At 41.3% G+C, this 23,699-nt stretch overlaps 1 protein-coding gene across 1 annotated transcript in view; it reads right to left on the bottom strand.

Annotated features, from left to right (window-relative positions):
- Positions 1–546: 546 nt before the first annotated feature.
- The window catches only part of SYNDIG1 (synapse differentiation inducing 1), an 89,881-nt gene continuing 66,728 nt past the window's right edge, over positions 547–23,699 (bottom strand). Inside the window, exon 3 of the mRNA XM_006860665.1 lies at positions 547–705. Coding sequence (XP_006860727.1) covers positions 547–705 — 159 coding nt within the window. The remainder of the gene's footprint in view (positions 706–23,699) is intronic.

The following is a 23,699-nucleotide window of genomic DNA, read 5'->3' as shown; positions in this document are numbered from 1 at the left end:
ACCAGGTTGCCGCTTTGTTTCTTTGTTTTGTTCTTTTGGGTGGTTTGTAGAATGAGCTTTTCATCCTCAACCCGTTTTGTTTCATAGCGAAAGTCTGTGGACTTGGAGAATGTCAAAAGTGTCAAACAGGGTTGCCCCTGTTTCTGCCTATTTTATCATGGTCCATAAAAAATAAATATTTTTAAAATTGTTGTATATTGCTAATGCGGTGGTCTTGCAGGCACGGGCAGGCTGTGGAAAGTGTTGCACTGCTGCTCACCTACCCAGAACCATCCAGAGGCAACCTTGTAGATTGGTATCTTCTTTGGAATATCCATGGGAACTAATCTGCAACGTTCATCTGTCTCTTGTATTACGTAGTGCTGAGAAGATAAAATGAAAGGATACAAACATAGGAAATCTGTGGGTAGAACATTCCAGGGCTTCCTAGAATTGTTCTGCCATTATTTTCTGTATAGCATCATGTAGCATGTGCTCCCATGGCAGTTCTTCCTTGTCTTCATCTACCTACTAGATGATCCAGGCCCTCGCCTTGCACCTAGAGACTTATAAGTGGTTGTTCTTGGAGAGATAGGCGATGAGGGCTACAGCGACACCCACATAGATGCCAGTTCCCAGTGTGATGGAGAGCACAGCCAGGAAGAGGGCTCGGCGAGAGCTGGTGCTGGCATGGTGGAAGTCTCCCTTGGCCACGGCTTTGTTGGTCTGCAGAGTTGGACAGGAAGAATGAAGAAGAAAAATGAATCAAAATGAGTACATCTGTGAATGGAGGCAGGAAAAAGCTTCCATTTTATTTGGCTCCAAGGGAACACCTATGATTCGGAGTAGTCACCAATGTGGGCACTGGGGTTTGGGAGAATGGTAGATGAAGGGTGTCTGGGTCTGACTCCATTGCTACTCCACCTTGAACACCATCATTTATTTCAGCAACAATTTCCAAATTATGTTCACATTTAAACCTCATTTCATCTCTACAACCCAGTAGGGCTATGGGGGAAATTGTAATGGTCATTTCTCAAAAACTATGGCATCAGATTATTAATTTCAAGTTTCTTGAGACTACCTTTCCTCTGGTAAGTGACCATGTGGCCACTAAGCCACTCATGTCCTGACCATCTCCACACTAGACATAGATGTAGTTGATAAAATTTATATGTAAATTAAATATTGTGATATAAGGCCAAAACGTACATTTCTCGGTACTCAATTACATAATGAAAGGCTACCTTCATAAGATCTAAACTTCTTAGATCATGAGCTGGAGAGAAATGAAGAGGTTTGGGATGTTGTATCTGAGTTGGTATTTTGTATCTGACTCCACAAACCCACTCCCAGCCCCTTCTTCTTTATCCAGTGCCACAAGCAAGATTTGAAATGCTGCTGCTTCTACATCTTGGTTACAGCCATTTGTGTGGCCATGCTGAGCTCTCAGAAAAGGCCTCTGGGTGAGAAGGGCACAGAAGGAGGATTATGGGAAGGTGCACCTAGAGATAACTGATAAAATAAAAATAGGACTCATGAAGGCATAGCCCTTCTTCCTTCTTTGTCTAGAATGTTGATATGGTGTTTCAAGCTGTGGTGGACATGCAGGGGCTAAAAGAAGCTGAGAGAATTGCATGGAAGTCAGAACTGATACTGTGGAACCCTGAATAAGCCTGCCTCAGATTACTGTGGATTACACTTTTGGTTGGTTGGGTGAATGGTTCCTTTCACATCTACTTTCCTCAACATTGGCAATGTAGAGACTGTGCTGTGATTCAGCTGTAACCACTAAGTAGTAAGGACCTGGGTGAAGTGGCACATTTGGCAAACAGGGTGAAATACCACACTACAGGTAGATCCTGAGTACTTTGCAGTGCTGAAGAGGACAAACTTCAAATCACTGGTGGACCCTGTGGTCAAGGCACAGCCCACTGACCTGGGGGTATGTCTTGACTCACTGTCATGCCATCTCCAGAAAACCAGTATCTCTCTGGTCCCATTTTCTGTGTCATCAGTGGAATTTGTATATTTTACTGGCAAGTGTAGTGATCCACATGTTATTTACTCCAACTAAAAAGGAACAATGTCTGCAATGCACCAAAATATTAGACCCATAGATAACTTACGACCTGGATCTTCATTTTTCACAGTCCCTTAAACCTCTGTGTAAACGGGACTTGGGTATTTATGTTGGTTTGAGAAGGAACTCCAATCTGTCACTTAGCTTCTCTCTCTTTTTCCCCAACTCATGACTCTTAAGATCAATTTTAATTTTTTCCTCCCTCAAATTTTTTGACTTAGCACTGAGCTTGACAGCTCAGTTTTTTAATGAAATAAAGCTAAGGTAATATAAAATGAAAAGCTTGCTAGGACAATAGTAATTAATTAAGTCGTGATTAGCTGAGTTTCATTTTATCTAGCTGCACTTCCAAACACTCTGATGTCCTAGAACATAATTTACTGTAATTGCCTTTTCTTAGCATTAACTGCACACAGCAATCAGTCACTATAATTGCAACTCTGCTGCTGTCTCTGCAGCCTTCATTGTCCTCATCACACTCCACGGGCAGTGGCAGAGTAGAGGGAATAAAGAAACAAAGAGAGGGGGGCCACCCTTGCCCTGGATTCTGTCAGCCCCTGTAGGCAACTTGGACTTAGCCTAGCTGGTCAGAGTCCTGTACTTGGTGATTACTTGTTGGATACTTGCCTTCCCTGTTCTATTATAAGCAGGATCCATGTCCCTCTTGTCCTTGTGGTCTCCCTGCAGTGTGGCTGTGGATGAATGAATGAGACCCTCTGCAGCCTACCCCAGTCTTTTCAGCACACACACACACACACACACACACACACACACATGCTTGTGGGTTCTTTGATGGGATTTATAAAGAAGGCAGTGGCCCTGGGCCATCTCTTCACTTAAGCATGGACCCAAGTCTCACTGATCTTACTCTCCTGCCTGCTTTGATCACTTACCATGAGGAACCAGATGCATCTGCATGAAAACTGCTTCCACTCATTTATTCTAGGGCATGTGCTCTGCATTTGTCCAGTCTATACCAGCAAGAGACCCGGGATATTTGCTGTGTTGGAAACACTGTCAGTTTGAAATGCTTCAAATACAGCAAAAAGATAATTGTTTCACAAATAGGCTGTCTTTCAACAATGCTACTTAATATGTCCATTTCGTGGATAGATAGATAGATAGATAGATAGATAGATAGATAGATAGATAGATAGATAGGCTGAGAGTCATCAAGTCAACTTTGACTCTTAATGAATGAAACACTGCATAATCCTGCATCATCCTTATCATCACCAGAATGTTCAAGTCCTTAATTGCAACTATTATGCCATTACATTTCATTGAGGGCCTCCCTTGCTCTCTGCTTCATAAGCATGATGTCCCCCTCTATCAACTGATGCCTCCTGATTATGTGTCCAAAGTAAATGAGTTAATCAATGTTCTGTTGTGATTCATGAGGTTTCCATGGATTGATTTTCAGAAGAAGATCAATGTGCCTTTCTTCGTTTTCATTTCACAGACCCAGAGAATTCCTGGGTCCAAGATGGCATCTGCATAATACAGAAGGAACACTGTGGTCTAACAAAGTTAACTCCTGACTGGCATCCTTTTGTTTCAAAACATGGATTAGCTTAGTTATGAAGCTGCTCATTCATCCGTTTGAGAGGGTACTACTCAAAGGAAATGTTTCCTTCCACCCTGGTAACTTCTGGACTAAAATGCCACACTACAGGTTTCCTTACTATGTATTGGGGAATGGCTCCTTACCTGCAACCCATGGATCTGTAAATCTGATATTATACTGAACGCGAGATTTTGTTTGTGAGACTATTTTTAAAACTTTTTTATTGTGATTATTGTGACGGCTAGCAAAGCAGAACAGTTTTCTATATACATTTTGGTTCTCAAAATGGATTGAGAAACAAATACATTGACTGTAATCCCCACAATGTAATAACACATCCACTTCCTCTCTGTGCTTCTTGTTTTCATTCCTTCTTCTTTCCTACCTTCTGAACTTTGTGCTTGGATCAACAGCACCCTTTTGGATCTAAAAGGGCTGATTTTTCTAAGGTGTTCAGACTTCACTAGTATTATTGATGGCGCTGTCTTCTCATAAAAACACTCAGACTGGGCTGTTAAAAGCTCGTGAGCAACCATATGAGGTGAAACCGTGTAAGGTCTCCTTATAGTCACTGTTTGGCTGAAAACTTAGTCAAGGGGGGAGTTCATTTCCAGAACTGAAGGATGACTGAGGGTCACAGTCTCTTTCCACTACACCTGTAACCCTGGTATTTTTTTTATGATTTTGAGATTTGCCTCATGGTCTTCTCCCACTCAACCTAGGACATTTGAAGGTGAACACTTTCAGATCAGTAGGCAATGGTAGTTGGGTATCATCTACTTCTGCTGATCTCAAGGTCACAGAGGCTGATGTTTGCACAATCGATTAGTTCACTGGACTAATTGTTTCCATGTGTATTTGATATTCATCACTTTTCTTTCCTCTGGACATGGAAAGACTTTATATGGTTTCACCTCATATGGTTGCTCATGAGCTTCTAACACCCCAGTCTGAGTGTTTCTATGAGAAGAGAGTGCCATCAATTTCATCTGATTCTCAAAGCAGTCCAAGTTCACAGTCCTTCATCCACTGTATTGGGGGGTGTGGAGAGAAGAAAAGAAACAAGAGGTGAAGAGCCAACCAGAGCCTCTCTCCATGGGAACAGAGGGGTTTTGTCTCTCATCTAGGATAAACAGTGTCATTTGCTTGTCCTAATCAGTACTTGGAGTTAGAAAACCTAAAGGGAAGAACAGACTAAGCATTTCTCAAGCTGAAAGAACTGAAGAAAAAATTCAAGCCTTAATATGTAATATTGAAGGATTCTATAGGTAATATATTGAATGATGCTGTCACTATGTCAATCTAGTTCACTGAGGATCTTCCTCTTTTTCACTGACCCTCCAATTTACCAAGCATGATTTCCTTCTCCAGGGACTAGTTTCTCCCGATAACCTATCCATTTCATTTTGGACAAGTTTCAACTTTCCTACATTGCTATTTTGTGCATTCCATGTTCTGAGTGGTGCTGTGGATTAATGTGTTGTCCTAGTAGCATAGTGGTTACGAATCGGGCTGAGACCCTCAAGGTCAGCAGTTTGAAACTACCAGCCGCTCCGTGGGAGAAAGATGAGGCGATCTGCTCCCGTAAAGATTTACAGCCTCGGAAACCCTGTTCAGGGTCGCTATGGGTCGAAACTGCCTCGACGGCACTTAACAACAAGTGTGGGGCTGTGGGTTAATGTGCTGGACTGCAAAGTTGTTTTGAACTTCAAGGTCGTCATTCAAGCTTACTAGTCACTCCTCAGAAACCCTACACTATGAGTCCAAATTGACTCCATGGCTCTTAACAACAACAACAACAACAACAACAACAACAACAACAACAACAACAACATGTTCTATTATTGAGGGTTTGCAGCTCTTTCTTTTCATTTTGAGTTGTGCCCCATCAGCAAATGAGGCTCTCAAATACTTTACTCCATTCAATGCTACTATGAAGAGACAGCTCTTCCCCAGTCACATTTTGAGTGCCTTCCAAACTGAGGGTCTCAACTTCTGGTATTTCATCTGACAACATTCAGCTGCTATTTGTAATGTTTTCACTTTCTGGTACTATATCTGACAATGTTCAGTTGCTATTCATAAAGTTTTCAGTGGCTAAACATTCCAAAATAGTCAGTCTTTCCTTTTATGTATGCCAGTTTGAAAGCTCCTCTGAAACTTGTCGACCATAGGTGATCCTTCTGGTACTTAAAATACCAGTGGAATAGCTTCCAGTGTCACAGAAACATGAAAGCCACCACAGTATATAACAAAATGACAGATGACTGGTATATTTACTTACAACAAGAAAAAAAAAAATTTTTTTATAAGCCCAGCTGCCTGTATCAACGTACCTACAAAATTAAAACTATGCCAATTTACTTTTTGAACCTTCTTAAGCTCTGGTAGTGTAGTGGTTACAAATTGGGCTGTGAACCGCAAGGTCAGCAGTTCAAAACTACCAGCTGTTCCATGGGAGAAAGATGAGGCTTTCTGCTCCCGTAAAGATTTACAGCCTCGGAGACCATGTACAGGGTTGCTATGAGTTGGAACCGACTCCACGGCACACGACAACAACGATGAACTTGGGAAAGAACTCTCAGTATTACCCAATTACAATGATGCTTCAAAAACTGTGGTTTCACCTGCATACCCTACAAAAACACATGAAGTTCGTTTTGTTGCTGCTTGTGTTTTTATTGTTGTTGTTAAGTGAGACCCTGTATAGGGTTCCCAAGGAGCAGCTGGTGGGGTTCAACTGCCAGCCTTGAGGTTTGCAATACCAGTTTTGTCAGATTTTCAGTGTTTTAGCTACCATATTTGGTCATTATTATTTGTGAGCCTAAATCAATAACCTTTTTGAGAATAAAGCAGTAATTAAGGGGAAAGGAGAGAGAGAGAGAAAAAAAAAAAAAAAGGCTTCTGCTCAGATACTAATGTTGTAACAAATATTGCAATTCAATGCAGAAAGATATTACAAAACATTTTATAAGAAATAGTACATTTAAGCAACTTGTAACTATATATATCCTACATTATTCTATTATTAAGGAGCTCTGGTAGCGTAGTGGTTGAGAATCAGGTTGCTAATCTCACGGTCAGCAGTAAGAAACTACCAGCTGTTCTGCAGGAGAAAGATGAGGCTTTCTGCTCCCATAAAGATTTACAGCCTCGGAAATCCTGTGCAGGGTTGCTATGAGTCAGAACCAACTCCATGGCACATAACAACAACAATGACATTCTATTATTAAAATTGATACTAAACATTTATAAGAATTCTGTATGTTCCAGTAAGGGAAGAAATCCATAGTCGGGAGGTAACACCATGAATTACCTCACTAGGTGAGGTGCTACTCTAATAATGCTGCGATCCTGATGACCTATTAAACAACAGAATCACCTATTTACCATACGTCTATGTGTCCACTGGCTCTAACTCCTTCAGTGTAGAAGGAAGCTGTTAAGTTTGGGTGGAGAGTGCTGTAGTAGGAAGAGTGCTTGTCCAGGCCCCTACATGTCCACTGATCCTGCTAGAGGGAGCCTGGCTCCCTGTCTCCATCCCCTATACTGTGTGCCCCACAGATGCTTCTGTGGAGCTATAACACATTGCCCAATGGGCTGTTTCCTTGTGTGTGAACCACACAGAGGAGATACAACTTCATTTTGCTTGGCTCCACCATCAACAATCATGCAAGCAGCAGTCAAGATGTCAAATAGTGTAGTGCATTGGGCACAAGACCTCTTTAAAATGTTTAAAAGCAAAGATTTCAGTTTGAGGACTAAGGTGCTCCTGACCCAAGCCATGGCATTTTCAATAACCTCATATGCATGTGAAAGTTGGACAGTGAATAAGGAAGACCAGAGAGCTGATGCATTTGAGTTATGGTGTTGGAGAAGAATCTCAACCATGGACTGCCAGAAAAACAAACAAATCTATGTTGGAAGAAGTATAGTCTGAATGCTCCGTAGAAGCGAAGATGACCAGATTTCATCTCTCATATTTCAGACGTATTATTAGGAGGGACCTTTTCCTGGAGAAAGATGCCATACTTGGTCAAGTATAGGGTCAATGAAGCAAAGGAAGACCCCCAATGAGATGGAGTGGCACAGTGGCAGCAACAATGGGCTCAAGCCTAACAATGATTGTGAGACTGGTGTAGGATCAAGCAGTGTTTTGTTCTATTGTGCATAGTATTGCTATGGGCTGGAATCACCCTGATGGCACCTAACAATAGCAATCTTATTTGCAATTCCAGTATTCTATCATTTGCTGTCATTTTACCTCCTAGTTAAAGGTCTTTGATAGAGGAAGATGGTGTGTATCCAAGGAAACTGAAGTCTTAATCTGGTCACGTCCTTTGTTAGGAGATTCAAATAACGTTTTAGGTGATCTCAGCTTTGTTAAGAGGTGTCTCATCTTCTATCTAGCCCACGTCCTGCTAGTTCACTTTACATGATACCTGGACTGCTTTTCCCAGAGTCAAATATGGTCTAGGTGTTTGCTTATATTGCCATGTGTGGTCTTCACCATCTCTAGATGGGTGTCCTTGACCATTAGTTCTGCTTCCTGTACTTGCTCAGCATCACTACTTCCCATGACCTGCAATCTCCACAAAGCCTATTTAACACCCTGGCCCTTATCCTGCCAGAGTCCCCAATACTACAGCCAAAGCTCTTCATTTGGACTAGGAGAGACTTTACTAACTTGTGAAATGCCCCTCTGGCTTCTGATAGCCAGTAGGCATGTCAGGCACTGCTAAGGGAGAGGGAGTGTGTGCAGGCTTTCTAGGAGTGGGAAGTTAGAGAGGTCACATGCTTGGGTAGAGCCACAGAGGTGGCAGGAAGTGGCACTATACTAGAAGCAGAACACTTTTCTGTGCTTCTTGTTCTGCTGTGAAAAGTCTAGTATGATGCCACATGGAGATCTGGAGGTCTCCACTATGTTTCTATGAGACTCAGATGCCCATCTTGGAAACGGGGCTCCTGGTGTCTGCCTCACAGGGTGGCTGGAGGGCTGAAGGGCACAGACAAAGTGAGAAACACTGTTGTGACTCCTTCTGACTCCTCTCTGCTCTCCAAAACACGCTCCTTTCACCCACCACTGTCCCCTTCCCTGCACCCACTGGATCTCTTGAGGAGACTGACCTATCTGCAGGCACTCTGATGCTCTGGATGGAGAGTAACTCTTTAGGAGTTGGAGATAGAGGGGGCCAGTGTTGGGCTAGTCTCTGGCTCTCTTTGACTAAAGGTTCCTTTAAGGCCTGGGCAGCTATCCCTAATGTCAAATATGGTCTAAGTGTTCACCTGCAATGCCCTGTGTGGGCCTCACCATATCCAGTATGGTGTCCTTGGCTCTCCTCCATCTACATGACCCACTCCGTCAGGCATGCTCATTAATTCCTGCACTGGCTCTCCAGATGCCAGGGTAGTTACTGCTCAGATGCTCTCAGGTTTCCTAAACCATCCTTGTGGATAACGTCCTAAGATATCTGATTTTAGTATGTCTGTTTGCTGACAGACTTGGCTTTAATTATGGGGCTCCCAGTGCTGGCCTTAGCTTTAACTGGTAATTCTCTGGAAGAATGTTCCTTTGGAGACTATGGGCCCAACCAGCCCACAGCTGCTGTAACCAGACAGTCCTGTGTTGGGGGAGGCAGGGCCTGCTGATACCAAACAAGGAAGCTGAAGGACCTCCATTTCATGGGCATCTTAATTATCCACTGCTGAGAAACACTTCACCCCAAAACGAAGTGACTTAAAAATACACCCTGCTTCTCTCTCGGTTCAGTGGGTTGGATCATGGAGTAGCTGAGCAGTTTGGCCTGAAGCCTCTCAGCAGCTGTGTATTATGGGACCTGGCCACAATGATCCCCAAAACCTCACCTGAATGCCATTACCCAGTTGGGAAGAGCAGACATCAGGGCATGAGCAGAGTTGCTCAGGAAGGCTCCCTCTGCATGTGTACAGCCACTTTGGAGTGACCCACTATCCTGCATGGCAGCTCCAGAGGTGCAAGAACACGGGTTCATGGTCACCCTCCCTTGGCTGCATCTGCTCCTTCTCACCTCCCCACTTGCTCTAGTGCTGCTCCAGAGTCCATGTTCAATATGAAGAGAGTGACCAGCGTGTGGCCTGAGGCAGTCCACAATGCCATCTGCAAGGAGTCTTCTGGGTGCACACACAGAGTCTACCTCAAGTGTCATAGTGAAGCTGGGCATCAGTGCTCCACTCAAGAACCTTCTGGAGAAAGTCAACTGAGAATACTTTTCCTTGGTGTTGGATTTTACCAGGCCATGAATGAAGCTTGTTACTTTCTCTTTTTTCGTTTGCTCAAAAAAGAGTAAGTGCAGGCCACTAGTTGGGTGAGTGTAAGAAGTACATGGTATAGGCACCTTCTGCGTCTTGGGGGGAGTCAATGTGGCCCTATGCTCGTGAAGGCTAGTTAGCGTGTATGATCTACCTCACAGAACAAAATCCATGGGAAACTGAGGAAGCATCAACAGCCAGATATAAGCATCAGACTTGAGGGCATGTCTGCTCAAGCAACAACCTATGGGAGATGAGCTCATGCACAGCTCCTGAAACTTTGTTAACTGAAGTATTAGGTGTACACCCAATTTTCTTCATTACGCAGTTACGCGGACTTACCTCGCTGTAAAGATATGGAGAAAACTGATTTTAAGTTGGAAAGTAAAAATAAAACAGTAGTGCTGAAACTAATGTAAATAACTTCCTTTCCCTTGAGTAAAGTGCTATTTGTACTGAGTAAAAAATCAAAACCAGTTAAAAAGAAACTGCACAACTGGAATAAATATGCCTTGCCTAAAATGGCCCTATAAAAGCTAAGACACCATTGGATGGAATTACAGTGTTATCGGTCATGTGTCATTCACTTGTCATGCCTGTTTGCAACGTGACCATTATTAAGTCAAACAACAGATTTTTTTATTAGAGAAGGCAGCAAAAATCTTTTTGATAAACATTTATAAATCATTTATGTCCATGTTTTCATGAAAGATGACCAGTTCACAGAGGAATAGAGTTTTTATTGATAAATTTTAATGCTTACTCTGTGTGTGTTCACTGCTAAGATTGTTCTGACCCATAGCAACCCTGTACAGGGTTTCCTAGGAGCAGCTGGTGAGCTTGAACCATCAATCTTGAGGTTCAAACCAACTTTATAGTCTAGCACATTAACCTGCAGCGCCACACCACGATGCCATCAGTTCTCTTCACTGGCTGTGTTAGATCATTTCCCAGTTGGTAATGTTTATTGTTATTGTTAAAAAGAGTAGTGTCATGCACCAACCTTACAGAATGGTTAAAATGAAAAGAGAAGATAATACAAAGTGCTGACAAGAATGTATGAGGACATTCTCATACATTCCTGGTGAGAGTGAACATTTGTACCACCACTTGGGAAAACTGCCAGTGTTTCTTACAGATGAACATATGGACACATTATGCAGCAACAATTCCATTCCTAAGCAACAAAAATTGTATGTTAATGAAAAGACATCTATCTGAAGGAAGCTTCACAGTGAGGGTATTTATAGTAACTCCAAACTAGAAACCACCCAAATGCCCAATAGTAGTTGAAAGGACTGGTGTTCACATGGGGCAATGCTACAAAGCAATGAAAATGAATCTCAGAAGCATAACATAGAACAAAAATTTGACATATTGTTCCATTTATAAAAAGTCTAAGATTGGTCAAGGAAGCCTGTGTTGCCATTGTATAGATCAGGGTTGTGTCTACCTTTGGGGAAACTGTAAGTGAATGAAAGCATATTTTAAAAGAATTTGCTCCTGGACCCCAAGATACTCTGGAAATGAATTCTAGCAAAGAATTCAATGAACAGATAACTATCCATGAGGAATATATTTGTTTTATGAAATTAGTAAAATTCTTATATCCTAACCAGAGAAGCAGAGTAAGAGAGGAGGAAATGCAATGCTAATTTCTCTCATAAACATAGGTGCAAATGTTTCTTGTTAAGCACAAATATGGCTTACCCTGCACCAGACCTACTCTTTTCTCCCCGCTTCAAATCTCAGCTCCAGTTGTATGTGCAATTTCTTTCTCATCATTCACCACCCTTAACCCTATTTATACTTAGCAGACACCAACTGAAGAAAGGCATCTTCCTCTGTGGTGCCTGAGGTCTCCACACTAGGTGGGTCTATACTCTCTACTTCCCTGTTACCATGAGGTCTTCACTTTGGTTGCATCTATATCCTATCTCTCCTTTCCCTTGGGACTGGAAGACACTGTCTGTCTTCCTGCAAACCAGATCTGGCCTGACCAACTGATAGCTGCTTACTTAGTGAAGGAATGACAAGAAGGGACATTGGACTGTCACCTTTCCTGCTACATTGTTCCAAAGCACAGCACACTTCAGTCAGAAATATCCACTATGTACTGAGACCCTGGAGGCAGCCTCTTTGGCAGTTAATCACTAGTCTTATACAGAACCAAAATATACAATAGATGTTCCCAACAAACAAATATAATGAGTGCTGCATTTGATGGAAGGTGAAGTTTACTAACTAGATGTTTCTTTGATTCTATATGAAACTGGAACATATGCCACCTAAGTTGAGACAGGCTTAGTCATGTAATGCTCACATGATAGAGGGACACAGACTCAATGTTTCTCCGATAATCGGCAACATGGCTAGAAGCTGAAAAGGGCAGTGTCTTCCACACAGTACTGACACATAGTACTGTCCAGAACATCCTGTGGCTGAATGCTCTGAATAGAATGGTAGCTACTAGTTATGTGAGGTTATTGAGCACTTGAAATGTGGTTATTACAACTGTGGAGGTGAATTTTAATTATATTTAATTATTTAGTTTTAATTTACATTCAAAAAGGCATATGTGACAAGTAGCCACCATACTGGACAGCACAGATTTGGGATGTAGCATGAGGAAGGTTCTAGAGAGAGGAAGAGTCAGGCAAAAAACAAAAACAAGCAAGCAAACAAGTGGTGGATGAACCAAAGTACTTGACAATGTCTAAAATGGAAGTGATATTTTTTGTACTACATGGAGGTGCCTTCCCTGGGAGACAGGCTCCACACACATATCTCACTTGGACTTATTTTTAGGGAATCAAAGAGAAAGACCTTGGTAAACCTTGGAAAAAACCAGAGTGGAGGGAAGCAGCATCAAGGAATAGGGAGCTGGGGTTACCATTGAGAATGAAAAATTATTCAGAATTTACAGGAAGACCTTTGCATATTCCCTGGGCACAGTACTAGCTTATCTGTATTTCATTGGAGTTGGAAATGATCTTACTGGGGGGTGAAGTGATGTAACTAACCAGGGAACAGGGGTCCCACCCCATGGACACCAAGTTTCATTTGTCCTCCACACTAAGTTTCATTTGTCTGTTATGTGAATTCCTCTTTCTTTTTGAGATGGCCTGGAGATAGCCCAGAAGTGGAGGGCTCTGAACACTCTAACATTTTTGTAAGCTCCAGACGGAGTTTCAAAGATGCTTTTACCCAAATCTTCATTTTATTTTTCTAGCAATGAAGCCCACCCTGTATTCCTGAGGTTCTGGAAAGCAATGACTACCTCTGTGGCACATCTGTACTTCTTTGTTTTCCTACAATCACTGCTGGGGAGACAGAACAAGTAAAGTGAAAAAGTTCCATGTCTCACATTTGTTGTTGCTGTTAAGTGCCATCACTCAGCGACCCCAAGCACGAAAGAATGAAACCCTGCCCAGTCCTGCATAATCCTCACAATGGTTAAGCTTGAGCTCATTGCTGCTGCCACTGAGCCAATCCATCTCATTAGAGGTCTTCCTCTTTTTTCATGCCCTTACAATTTACTAAGCATAATGTCTTCTCAAGGAACTGGTCCCCCCTAATAACATGTCCAAAGTATGAGAAATGAAGTTTTGCCATCCTGCTTCAAGGTAGCATTCGGGCTATAGTTTTTCTAGTACAGATTTGTGCATTCTTCTGGCAGTCCATGGGACTTTTCACAGTCTTCTCCAACATCATAACTCAAATGTGTCACTTTTTTTATGGTCTTCCTTATTCACTGTCCAACTTTCCCATGCATGTAAGGTTATTGAAAATACCAAGACTTGTGTCAGGCCCATCTTAGTCCTCAAACTGACATCTTTGTTTTTGAGCACTGTAAAGAGGTCTTGTGCAGCAGATTTGCCTAGGGCAATATGGCATGGCTCACATTACCTAAAGCTGGTGATGGTGAAATTGAAGAATTATACAAATTTCTTCAGTCTGAAATTGATTAAACATGCAATCAAGAAGTACTGATAATTACTGGTGATTGAAATGAAAAGGTTGGAAATAAAGAGTTAGAATCAGTAGTGGGAAAATACGGCCTTGGTTACAGAAACAATGTTGGAGATTGCATGAGAGTATTTTGCAAGCCAATAAGTTATTCGTTGAAAATACCTTTTTTAAACAACATGAAAGATGACTATAAACATGGAACTCAACAGATGGAATATACAGAAACCAATTTGACTACATTTGTGGGAAGAGATGGTGGGAAAGTTCCATATCATCAGCCAAAACAAGGCCAGGGGCAGACTGTAGAACAATCTGCTCATATGTAAGTTCAGGCTGAAGCTGAAAAATATTAAAACAAGTCCACAAGAGCCAAAATAAGACCTTGATTATATCTTACCTGAGTTTAGAGACCATTTCTACATTAAACACTAATGACTGAAGACCAGAAGAATTGTGGGATGACATAGAGAACATCATACAGGAAGAAAACAAAATATTATTAAGAAGACAAGAAAGAAAGAAGACTAAAATGGATGACAGAAATGACTCTGAAACTTGCTCTCTAGTGTAGAGACGCTAAAGCAAACGGAAGAAATGAAGAGGTAAAAGAGCTGAATAGAAAATTTCAAAGGGGAGCTTGAGAAGATGAAGGCATGCTTTAAAATGAAATATGCAAAGACCTGGAGTTAGAAAACTAAAAGGGCACTCAACATTTCTCAAACTGAAGCATTTCTTAAGAACTGAAGAAAAAATTCAACCCTCAATTTGAAATATTTAAGGATTCTATGGACAGAATATTGGATGATACAGAAAGCATTAAAAGAAGATGGAAGGAATGCCAGAGTCGTCATATCAAAAAGAAATGGACAATGTACAACCATTTCAAGAGGTAACATAATGAATAGCCAATGGTAGTGAAGGAAGAAGTCTAAGGTGCATGGAAGGCATTGGCAAAGAAATAGGTTCCCAAAATTGATGGAATATAAAATAAAATCCTTCAACAAATTGATACAGCATTGGAAGCATTCACTCATCTACGCCAAGAATTTGGACGGCAGCTACCTAGCCAACTGATTGGAAGACATCGATCCACTATTTGTACACATTCCAAAGAGAGGTGATGTAATGGAATGCAGAAATCTTTGAACAATGTCATTAATATTACATGAGAGTAAGATTTTGCTAAAGATAATTTAAAAACAGCTGCAACAGTACATTGATAGGGAATCACCAGAGGTTCAAACAGGATCCAGAAGAGGATGTGGCATGAGGGATATCATTGCTGATGTCAGATTAATGTTGGCTGAAAGCGAATATAGTAGAAAGATGTTTACCTGTGCTTTATATACTATGCAAAGGATTTCAACTGTGTGGATCATGACAAGTTATGGATAACATTGTGAAGAATGGGTATTCCAAAATACTTAATTGTGTTCATGAAGAACTTGTACATAGACTAAGAGGTAGTTGTTTGAACAGAACAAGGGGACACTGAATGGATTAAAATAAGGTACAGTGTGTGCAAGGTTGTATTCTTTCACCACACTTATCCAATCTGTATACTGAGCAAATAATCTGAGAAGCTGGATTATATAATGATGGAATCATAATTGGAGGAAGACTCATTAATAACCTAAGATATGCAGATGATACAACCTTGCTTACTGAAAGCAAAGAAGACTTAAAATATTTATTGACGAAGATCAAAGACCATAGCCTTCAGCACGGGTTGCATCCTAATGTGAAGAAACAACAACAAAAAATCTTCACCAAGTAACCAATAAATAACATCATGATAAATGGAGAAAATATTGCACTTGTCAAAGACTTCATTTTGCATAAGCACTCATGGAAGCAATAGTCAAGGAATCAAATGACATATGGCATTAGGCAAATCTGCTGCCAAGACCTCTTTAAAGTGTTCAAGATCAAAGTACTAAGGTGCGCATGACCCAAGCCATGATATTTTCAATCACCTCATATTGCATATGAAAGTTGGAGAAAGATTAAGGAAGACTGTAGAAGAACTGATCTATTTGATTTATGATGTAGGAGAGGAATATTAAAAGTACCATGGACTACAAGAAAAACAATTCTTTTGTGGAAGAAATGCAGTCAGAATGCTCCGTTAGAAGCCTGGATGATGAGATTTTATCTCTCATACTTCACACATATCATCAGGAGGGACCAATTCTTGGAGAAGGACATCATATTTGATAAAGTGGAGGGTCAGCAAAGAGTTAAACCCCCAACAAGACGGACTGACACAGTGGCTGCAGCAATGAGCTGAATATAAGAATGATTGTAGGGATGGCGCAGTGCTTGGCATTGTTTCATTCTGTTGTACGTAGGGTTGCTATGACTAGACTCTACCTAACACCACCACCTTATATGCATGTTTCCACCTCCAAAAGGGTGTCATGCACATTATTTCCATATTAGCAAGCTATCCATTTCATTTGGTGGACTACAGGCACCTCAATAGCATAGTCCACCCAATCATTTGTTGGGAATTAAAAAGATGATATGAAGTAATTCACTAAGCTACTAGGCCATTCAACAAGGTATGTGTTTTTAAGTGAGGCAGTCAGAGCCCTTCATGAAGAAACACTATCCATGCTCTTCAGGTGACTTTTGGCTTTTGAGGGGGATAAATGTCCCCATGTATGTGCTAGAGTGAGTCCTCTACTGGACCCTCAGTGGACCCTCTGGGTAGTGTGTCATGTGAACAGGTTGGAACTGTTCTTTATCACCATCACATCCAAATATCTGCCATCACCACAACACAAACTTGACTTCCATTCTGCCTTAGATATCTTTCAGATTCTCTTTATTTTCAGTCTCCAAAATTTGGATTTGATCTATCTAGGATTTTTATATTTTAAGTTCTGAGCTTCCTAAGATAGTGGTTTGGTGTTTGTCACTAATACTATAAAGTTTTTGGTCATTATTATTTCAAATATTGTTCTGCTTCTTCTGTTATTCTAACTATATGCCTATGATATCATTTAATGTTATCCTATAATTCTTAGATGTTCTGTTCTGGGTTATTTTTGTCTGTTTTGTTTTTAATTATTTCTGTTTCTCCTTGTCTTTCAGTTTCAGTAATATCTTTTTACTTATCTTCAAGTTTGCTCATTCTTTCTGCAGCTGTGTCAAATCAACTGACAAGTCCACCAAAAGCATGCTTCGTTTCTGTTTTTTTGTGGGGTTTCTTCCTGTTTTTGAACATGTATTTCTTATAGTTTTAATCTCTTTGATAACATTATTTATCTGTCCATGCATGTTGTCAATATTTTTCACTAGTGCTTTTAGCATTTAGATTAGTTATTTTACATTTCTTATCTGATAATTCCAACATCTCAGTCATATCTGAGTCTGTGTATGATGGCTGCTCTGTCACGTCAGTTGCTTTTTTTTTTTTTTTTAATGTTTTGCATGTCTGTTAATAGTTTTCTGAACGATAGACATATGTATAAGCCAATAGATACTGAAATATATGAGGATTTATGTTAATTTGGTCAGAGGATAGAGTGTATTTGATCTTTGTTGCACCTGTGGTACCAGAGGTTTAAAATCCTTCTGGTGCCCTTATTTTCATCTCCACACTTGGCTTTGGGGCTTCCCTATGTACTGCTACTCAGATAAAGTCTACATCTTGAAACTCTCCCAGTTGAAACCCATATTATACTGGAGGCTTATTTATATGGTGGTTAAGTTCTGTGTGGGCTCCTGGTGTGGCACTGTTGGATCAGCACTGGACTGCAAAACACAAGGTCAGCAGTTCAAGTCCACCAGCTGCTCCTTGGAAACCCTACATAGGATCACTACGATTTGGAACCAACTCGATGGCACTTAACAAGTTCTGTGTTGGGGAGTTTCTCTGGTCCTCTGATTAAATTTCATTCGTTGAAGTGCATAGTGGGTCTAGGGTTCACTTCAGATAGGGGTGTGACCTCACAACCTTTTTTCTTCCTCCTCCTCCAGTTTTCCCTTCTTGTCTCCAATCCTTTTCTCAGAGGCAGCATCCCCACTCAAGTTTTTTTCCCTTTAGTAAGGGAAAAAATTGGAGTGTGTCTGAAGGTGGATGGAGTTCCTTTTTTCTAGAGATTATGTGATTTCACCATTGCTTTGTAGTGAATTCTTACACTGGAAGGTTAAATCTTTGCTCTCGCAGAGAAGACTGCAGTTTACCGTTACTCTACTACTCCCTCTGCCAAAGATTAAAGCAGGAATGTCTTTCTTCAGATCCATCTCAATACCCACTGTGAGAGCCTAGTGGGATTCCTGGAGTAAAATCTTATTAATATGTTGGTGACACCTTATAACTTTGGCCCTAAGATGTTCTTATTCTCATGCTCACCCACATTCAGCCTCTAGGAATTCCTCAAAATTACTTGTTTGGAATCTTCATGTGTTTATAGAGTTTTGAAGCTTGTGTGCTATATAAACAAATCTTGGGCCCTATGTTTTCCTGGATGCACCTGTCCTTTCAGATTAGGGGATCACAGTTTACCCTGTGACATCAATTCTGGTGGGTGAAAATAAGGCATTGATTTTCAGTTTGCCCAACTTTTTATTGTTGTAAAATTGGGAATGATGGCTTCTGAGCTCTTTACTTGATGGAGCTGAAACTGAAGTTCATTGTTGCCCCAGACCAGCAGCACCACCTGATAACCTGCCAGAAATGCAAATTCTTAGGGGTCAACTCAGACCTAAAAATTCTGAAATTCTGGTGGAAGGGCCTGGCAATTTGTGTACTAATAAGCCTTCCAGAAGATTCTGATAAACCTCAAAGCTTAAGAACCCAGGCACTGCAGGTTGATGCGCTGGACAGAAAGGGTGGTTTTAACCACAAAGGTTGGTGGTTCAAGCTCGCCAGCCACTCCTCGGAAATCCTATACAGAGTCACTGTGAGTTGGAACGGACTCAATGGCACTTAACAACAACAACATCCCAGGTTCTTGAAAAAAGAAAGCCGTGTGAACTTTACTCCTCCCGGTCCTATCAAAAGTATGTGAAACCAGCCTGCCTCAAATATGAACACAGAAGTAGTACTGAGATGCCAGCAGACCTATCAACTAACTACAGGGCTTGAGATCAAGTGGGAAAGCTATTTAACATATTAATAAGCAGGGTAAGTATTATAGAAATACCATATCTCAGCAAATCTGAGGTGATACATTTTGTAAATGGCTACCGAACAAGAGAATGTGCCAAATTGGCATTAACCATGTGCTTGAACCTTCTAAGTGTAATACACTTATGATACAATAAATTATTTACTTAATTGGAAAAGCAAATATGACAAGCTTTCCCACTATTTTGCCTTTAGCATAACAGATCAGATGCATGCTGAAGATTTAAATAATGCTCCATGCTGACTGACTCTCCTTTAGTGAGATGATTTCTGTTCTTTCCTGTATATAGAGCTTCAGGTTGTAGATATTTCAAGGATTATGCTAACATTACCTTGGCAAACCCTTTTAAACATTTAATTGTTGTTAAGTGCTGATGAGTTGGTGCTGACTCATAGTGGTACTGTATAAGATTTCTCAGGAGCAGATGCAGGGTTTGAACCACTAGACTTTGCTTATCCTACAGTGCTACACCAGGACCCATTAAGCCTTACCAGTGTAATGCTGTTTGATTTGCTGATTGAAGATTCACAAGATTATCAGAACGTCTATCCTCGTTACTTATACATTTTCATATGAACCTAGTAATACAAATATGCTGTGTATATAATTTTCTAGAATTAGAAATGCAACTTTAGCAGATTGTATCTTTCTCAAAATGACTACATAATATTTACCATCCCTGATAGTCTTCTAGAACCTTACATCTAGACATGACATCTATGAATCTCCCCATTAGTCTGGAAGGAAATTTTTAAATGCCTCAACCATGAGTATAAGGGAAGTAATGCTGGGTCATGAAAACATTGGCTGTGACTGCCTTGAAAAGTTGGGATGCTTTGGAATCCAGCTGCCAAGTAAGGAAGCTTGTTAGTCTATATAGAGACACCAAAAAGAAAGGTCATGTATGGAAACTCCCATGGACAGCTCGGTTAAAGTCCTAGCTAACAGCCAGCATCAACTACCAGACATGTGAATTATGTCTACAGATAGCTCCAGACCCCAGTTTCCAGGTCCCCAGCCTTAAGTCTTATCTCATTGGATCATCAGAGTTTCCTGCTGGCTGGTCCAAACTGCTGAATCCATAAACCAAGCACATTATAAAGGAATTCTTTGTGCCACTAAGCATGGGGTGCTTTGTTTTGCAGCAATAACTGGTTCAGCATCTGAACAAGCATCTTAAAGAAAATTTCCAGATTTATCAGAAAATGTGAGCAGGTGTTGCAGGCAAAGTACTTTTACTGAAAAACCAGTAGGAATTACAGTGTGGAATGGAGTTTGAAAGAAATTATCCAAGGTTATCCTAGAGAAGAGGAGCTAGCCACCGTCGAAGTTTCATGGACATTATCTATGAATCTGGAGTTCTGTATCTATTCTGACTTAAATGTGGACTTCTGGGTCCATATTTAAGCTCTTGGCGAGTTTGTTTCTTCATTTGCAAAACTTGGGAACTCACGCAGGGAATTTCATCCGATCTCCTTTCTCAATGTCACTGTCAAATGTGTGCTATTGAATTCTGTGAGTGTGCAAATACAAGTTCCTCCTTCTGATCTATAAACACTAACTAGATCCATCAGAACCAACCAAAAATAGGACCCATAGGTGGCAGATGACGAGAGACTGAGCAGAAGAAAGGCAAGTATAACTTGTGCAGTTGAACTGTAGCTTGGGTCCATCACATCTACCCTCTGCTTCCTTTTTGTGTGGCTAGCTGCCCCCTTTGGAAATCTCAATATTCTAGTCATCTCTCCTTCAATGTGGGAAACAAGAAAAGGGCCTTTCTGACTGGGAATCAATAATAACAGAATACTCAGAATACTGCTCTTACTCCTTCTCCCCTACCCCTTCCAGCCAACTTCTGTTTTGCTCTACCTTTGCCATCAATCCTATACTTGCCAACTTTGTCCTGTTTCTCTTGTTAGTTCCTAAAGGCAGAGAAAAGAAAGTTCCTAAAGGCAGAGAAAAGAAAGAAACTAGATTGTGCTGTGCAAATGAAAAGAACAGACTTAAATATGACAAGTGATGGTTGAGTATAAGGCAGAGGGTCAGGAGTCAGGAAAAGAGGCTGCCCTGAAGTGGATTTATGAGGATCCAAGGTGTGTGAACTGGCCCTGCTCAGATCTCCCTGTGCACCCTTACTGAATGATACTTGTGATTAAATGATGTTCAAGCTCGGTTTGGGGTTCTAGTAAGTTTAGACTTTAAAATGACAGGATGTTTACAACCAAGGTTACCCATTAGTGGAAATCTAAAAGCCTGCAAAGGCCATAATGTTAGGCAGTTAGATTAGGGAAGGAGAGGCCAAACTGCAAATCCCCAGAAGGACGGGCGAAGCAAAAACTGCCCTAGGAGAGGAGAGAGTGAATTGTGTAAGACCCAAGGAAGGAAATACCAAAAAAGGATATCATCCAGGGGTTGGACAGTATAGCCATCTGAAAACACTGACAAAGATACTGGGTACTAATATCCAGAGTTACTGAAGAAGACACAGGAGGTCAAACCCCCTCCACTTTGTACATGAAATCCTAGCCTAAGTAATTAACCATGGTTGTTGTTGTTGTTATGTGCCATCGAGTCGGTTCCGACCCATAGCGACCCTGTATAGGGTTTCCGAGGGTGTAAATCTTTACGGGAGTAGAAAGCCTCATCTTTCTCCTGCGGAGCACCTGGTAGTTTCGAACCGCTGACCTTAAGGTTCGCAGCCCGATTCATAACCACTACGCTACCAGAGCTCCTTAATTAACCATGGTAGCCATCTGAAAAAACTGCCAAAAGCACTGGAAGTTAAACCACTTTCCACTAGTACATAATAGCTTAGTCTGCGTAATCAGTCAATGCTCCCCCTCACTCCTGAGATGGAAGTCTATTCTCATCTATGCAAGAATGTCTACGTTTTGTCTATGCTTAATAAATCTTGTTGCTTGCTTGAACCTCTGTCTCTCTGGATAATTCCATGTCTGTATTGTGCCTATGCTCTACCAATTCTTTGGAGGAATAGTAGGACTGAACCAGGAAGTGTCATCTCATTCATCTTCCTTGTGACAATTATTGAGGGAAGAAAATACATTTGCTTTTGTATATATTACTTAATATTTTTTGTTGTTACTTTCATCAAGGAAATTCTATTCCTAGATGATGTCTTTGTCTCTTGGTTATAGGTGTCGGGTACCTGAATCACACACACAAAAGAGAGTGAGAGAGAGATGGGTGGTGATGAAAGAAGAGGAAAATAAAATAAAAGAAATAAATAAGGTAGAGGAAAGGAATATATAGAGAAAGAAAAACCAAAAAGAAGAAAAAGTCAATGTGGCTATTAGCAGTGTGAAAAATATTCCTTTAGATTTATTATGCAGAGGACATTAGCAATAAACACAGTCAGGAGGAACAGCTTAATGCAGAACATCTGTTTTTTAAAGTTTTTATTGTGAGGTTTACATGGGAGCTTTACACTCATCCTATCATATTTCGTTTCATTGCAATGATTACAATCCCCTCCATGCATCATCAAATAAGCAAAGGGTACACCACCCAGGCCCGCCTCCCGGTCGTCAGCACACAGCCCTTCTCCCTCACTAAGTCCGGTGCCCCCAGCCACTCCATCTGTCCACGTCATCATCTCTGTCTCCATCCCTGGTGTCACTGCCTCTCAGGGTAGGGTCCCGCTCTCCATTCTTCTCACTAGATGGTCCCAGTGACCTCCACTCCTGGGCTGCAAAATCAATCACTCTCCTCCTTTTGTCAAAAAACATCTACCTCTGTATTCCCTACCCTCACAGTCAGTCCTGACGGCAATTATTCACTATTGTACCACAAGAGTCTTATCTCCATTTCCTTTTGCCAACCTGGTCCCAGCAGATTGGAAATCATTCAGTGGTAATTCTACCTTCCCCCACCCCATTTGGAACTAGGCTCCCTCTTGAAAGCTTGTAAGCCAGTCACTTCTTGCCTTTATAGGACCCCCATTTGGGGTAGCCAATTTCTAAGCAGCCCATCCCTGTCAACCCTGTGTACCGAGGGGGTGGGAGTGATCCATGCTGTAAAGATTTGTTCCCTTTTTTGAGCTGCCACATCCATAAGTATAGGTACATTTCATCAAATTGTAGCAGGTTACTCTCCCCCCTGCCCCTTCTTTCTTCTTCTAGTCGAGTTCTGATCATCCAGCCATCGAAGCCAGGTCAGGTGGGTACTATCTGCAAGTATGGGTATTCTTATGCATCTTCCTTCACTTCATATCAGCTGGACGCTTCACTCTCCGCTCTAGTCCTCTGTAGCCATGCCACTGACTCTGGGCCCAGAAGTCTCCGGGTCTTGCCATATTGCTGGCCATCCAGGTCTCTACCCGGGTCCATAGGGGCCTATTGAATGTGGTCAGGCTTAGCTCACAACTTCAATGCTGTTTTCCCCCCTCTTCCTCTTAACGGTGACCAGCATGGTCACCAGCCAGATCACATGCCTGCTCATATATTCCCATTGAGTCTCAGTCTTGGAAGGGGGTTTGCTCTGAGGGGTCCTGACTACTTGCCTTGATGGCTAAACAAGTCAGACACTTTGTTTCATTACAATGATTATAATCCCCTCCATGTACCATCAGTTATAACAGTATTTCTCTCTATTTATTTTAGCTCTTTTTTTCCCCCAAACACTCAGGCATATTCTGCAAGTCTGCTCCTGG

This window comes from Chrysochloris asiatica, unplaced genomic scaffold (genome assembly GCF_000296735.1).
Source record: "Chrysochloris asiatica unplaced genomic scaffold, ChrAsi1.0 scaffold00039, whole genome shotgun sequence".
NCBI lineage: Eukaryota > Metazoa > Chordata > Mammalia > Afrosoricida > Chrysochloridae > Chrysochloris > Chrysochloris asiatica.
This window is presented reverse-complemented; position numbering and strand designations above follow the sequence as displayed.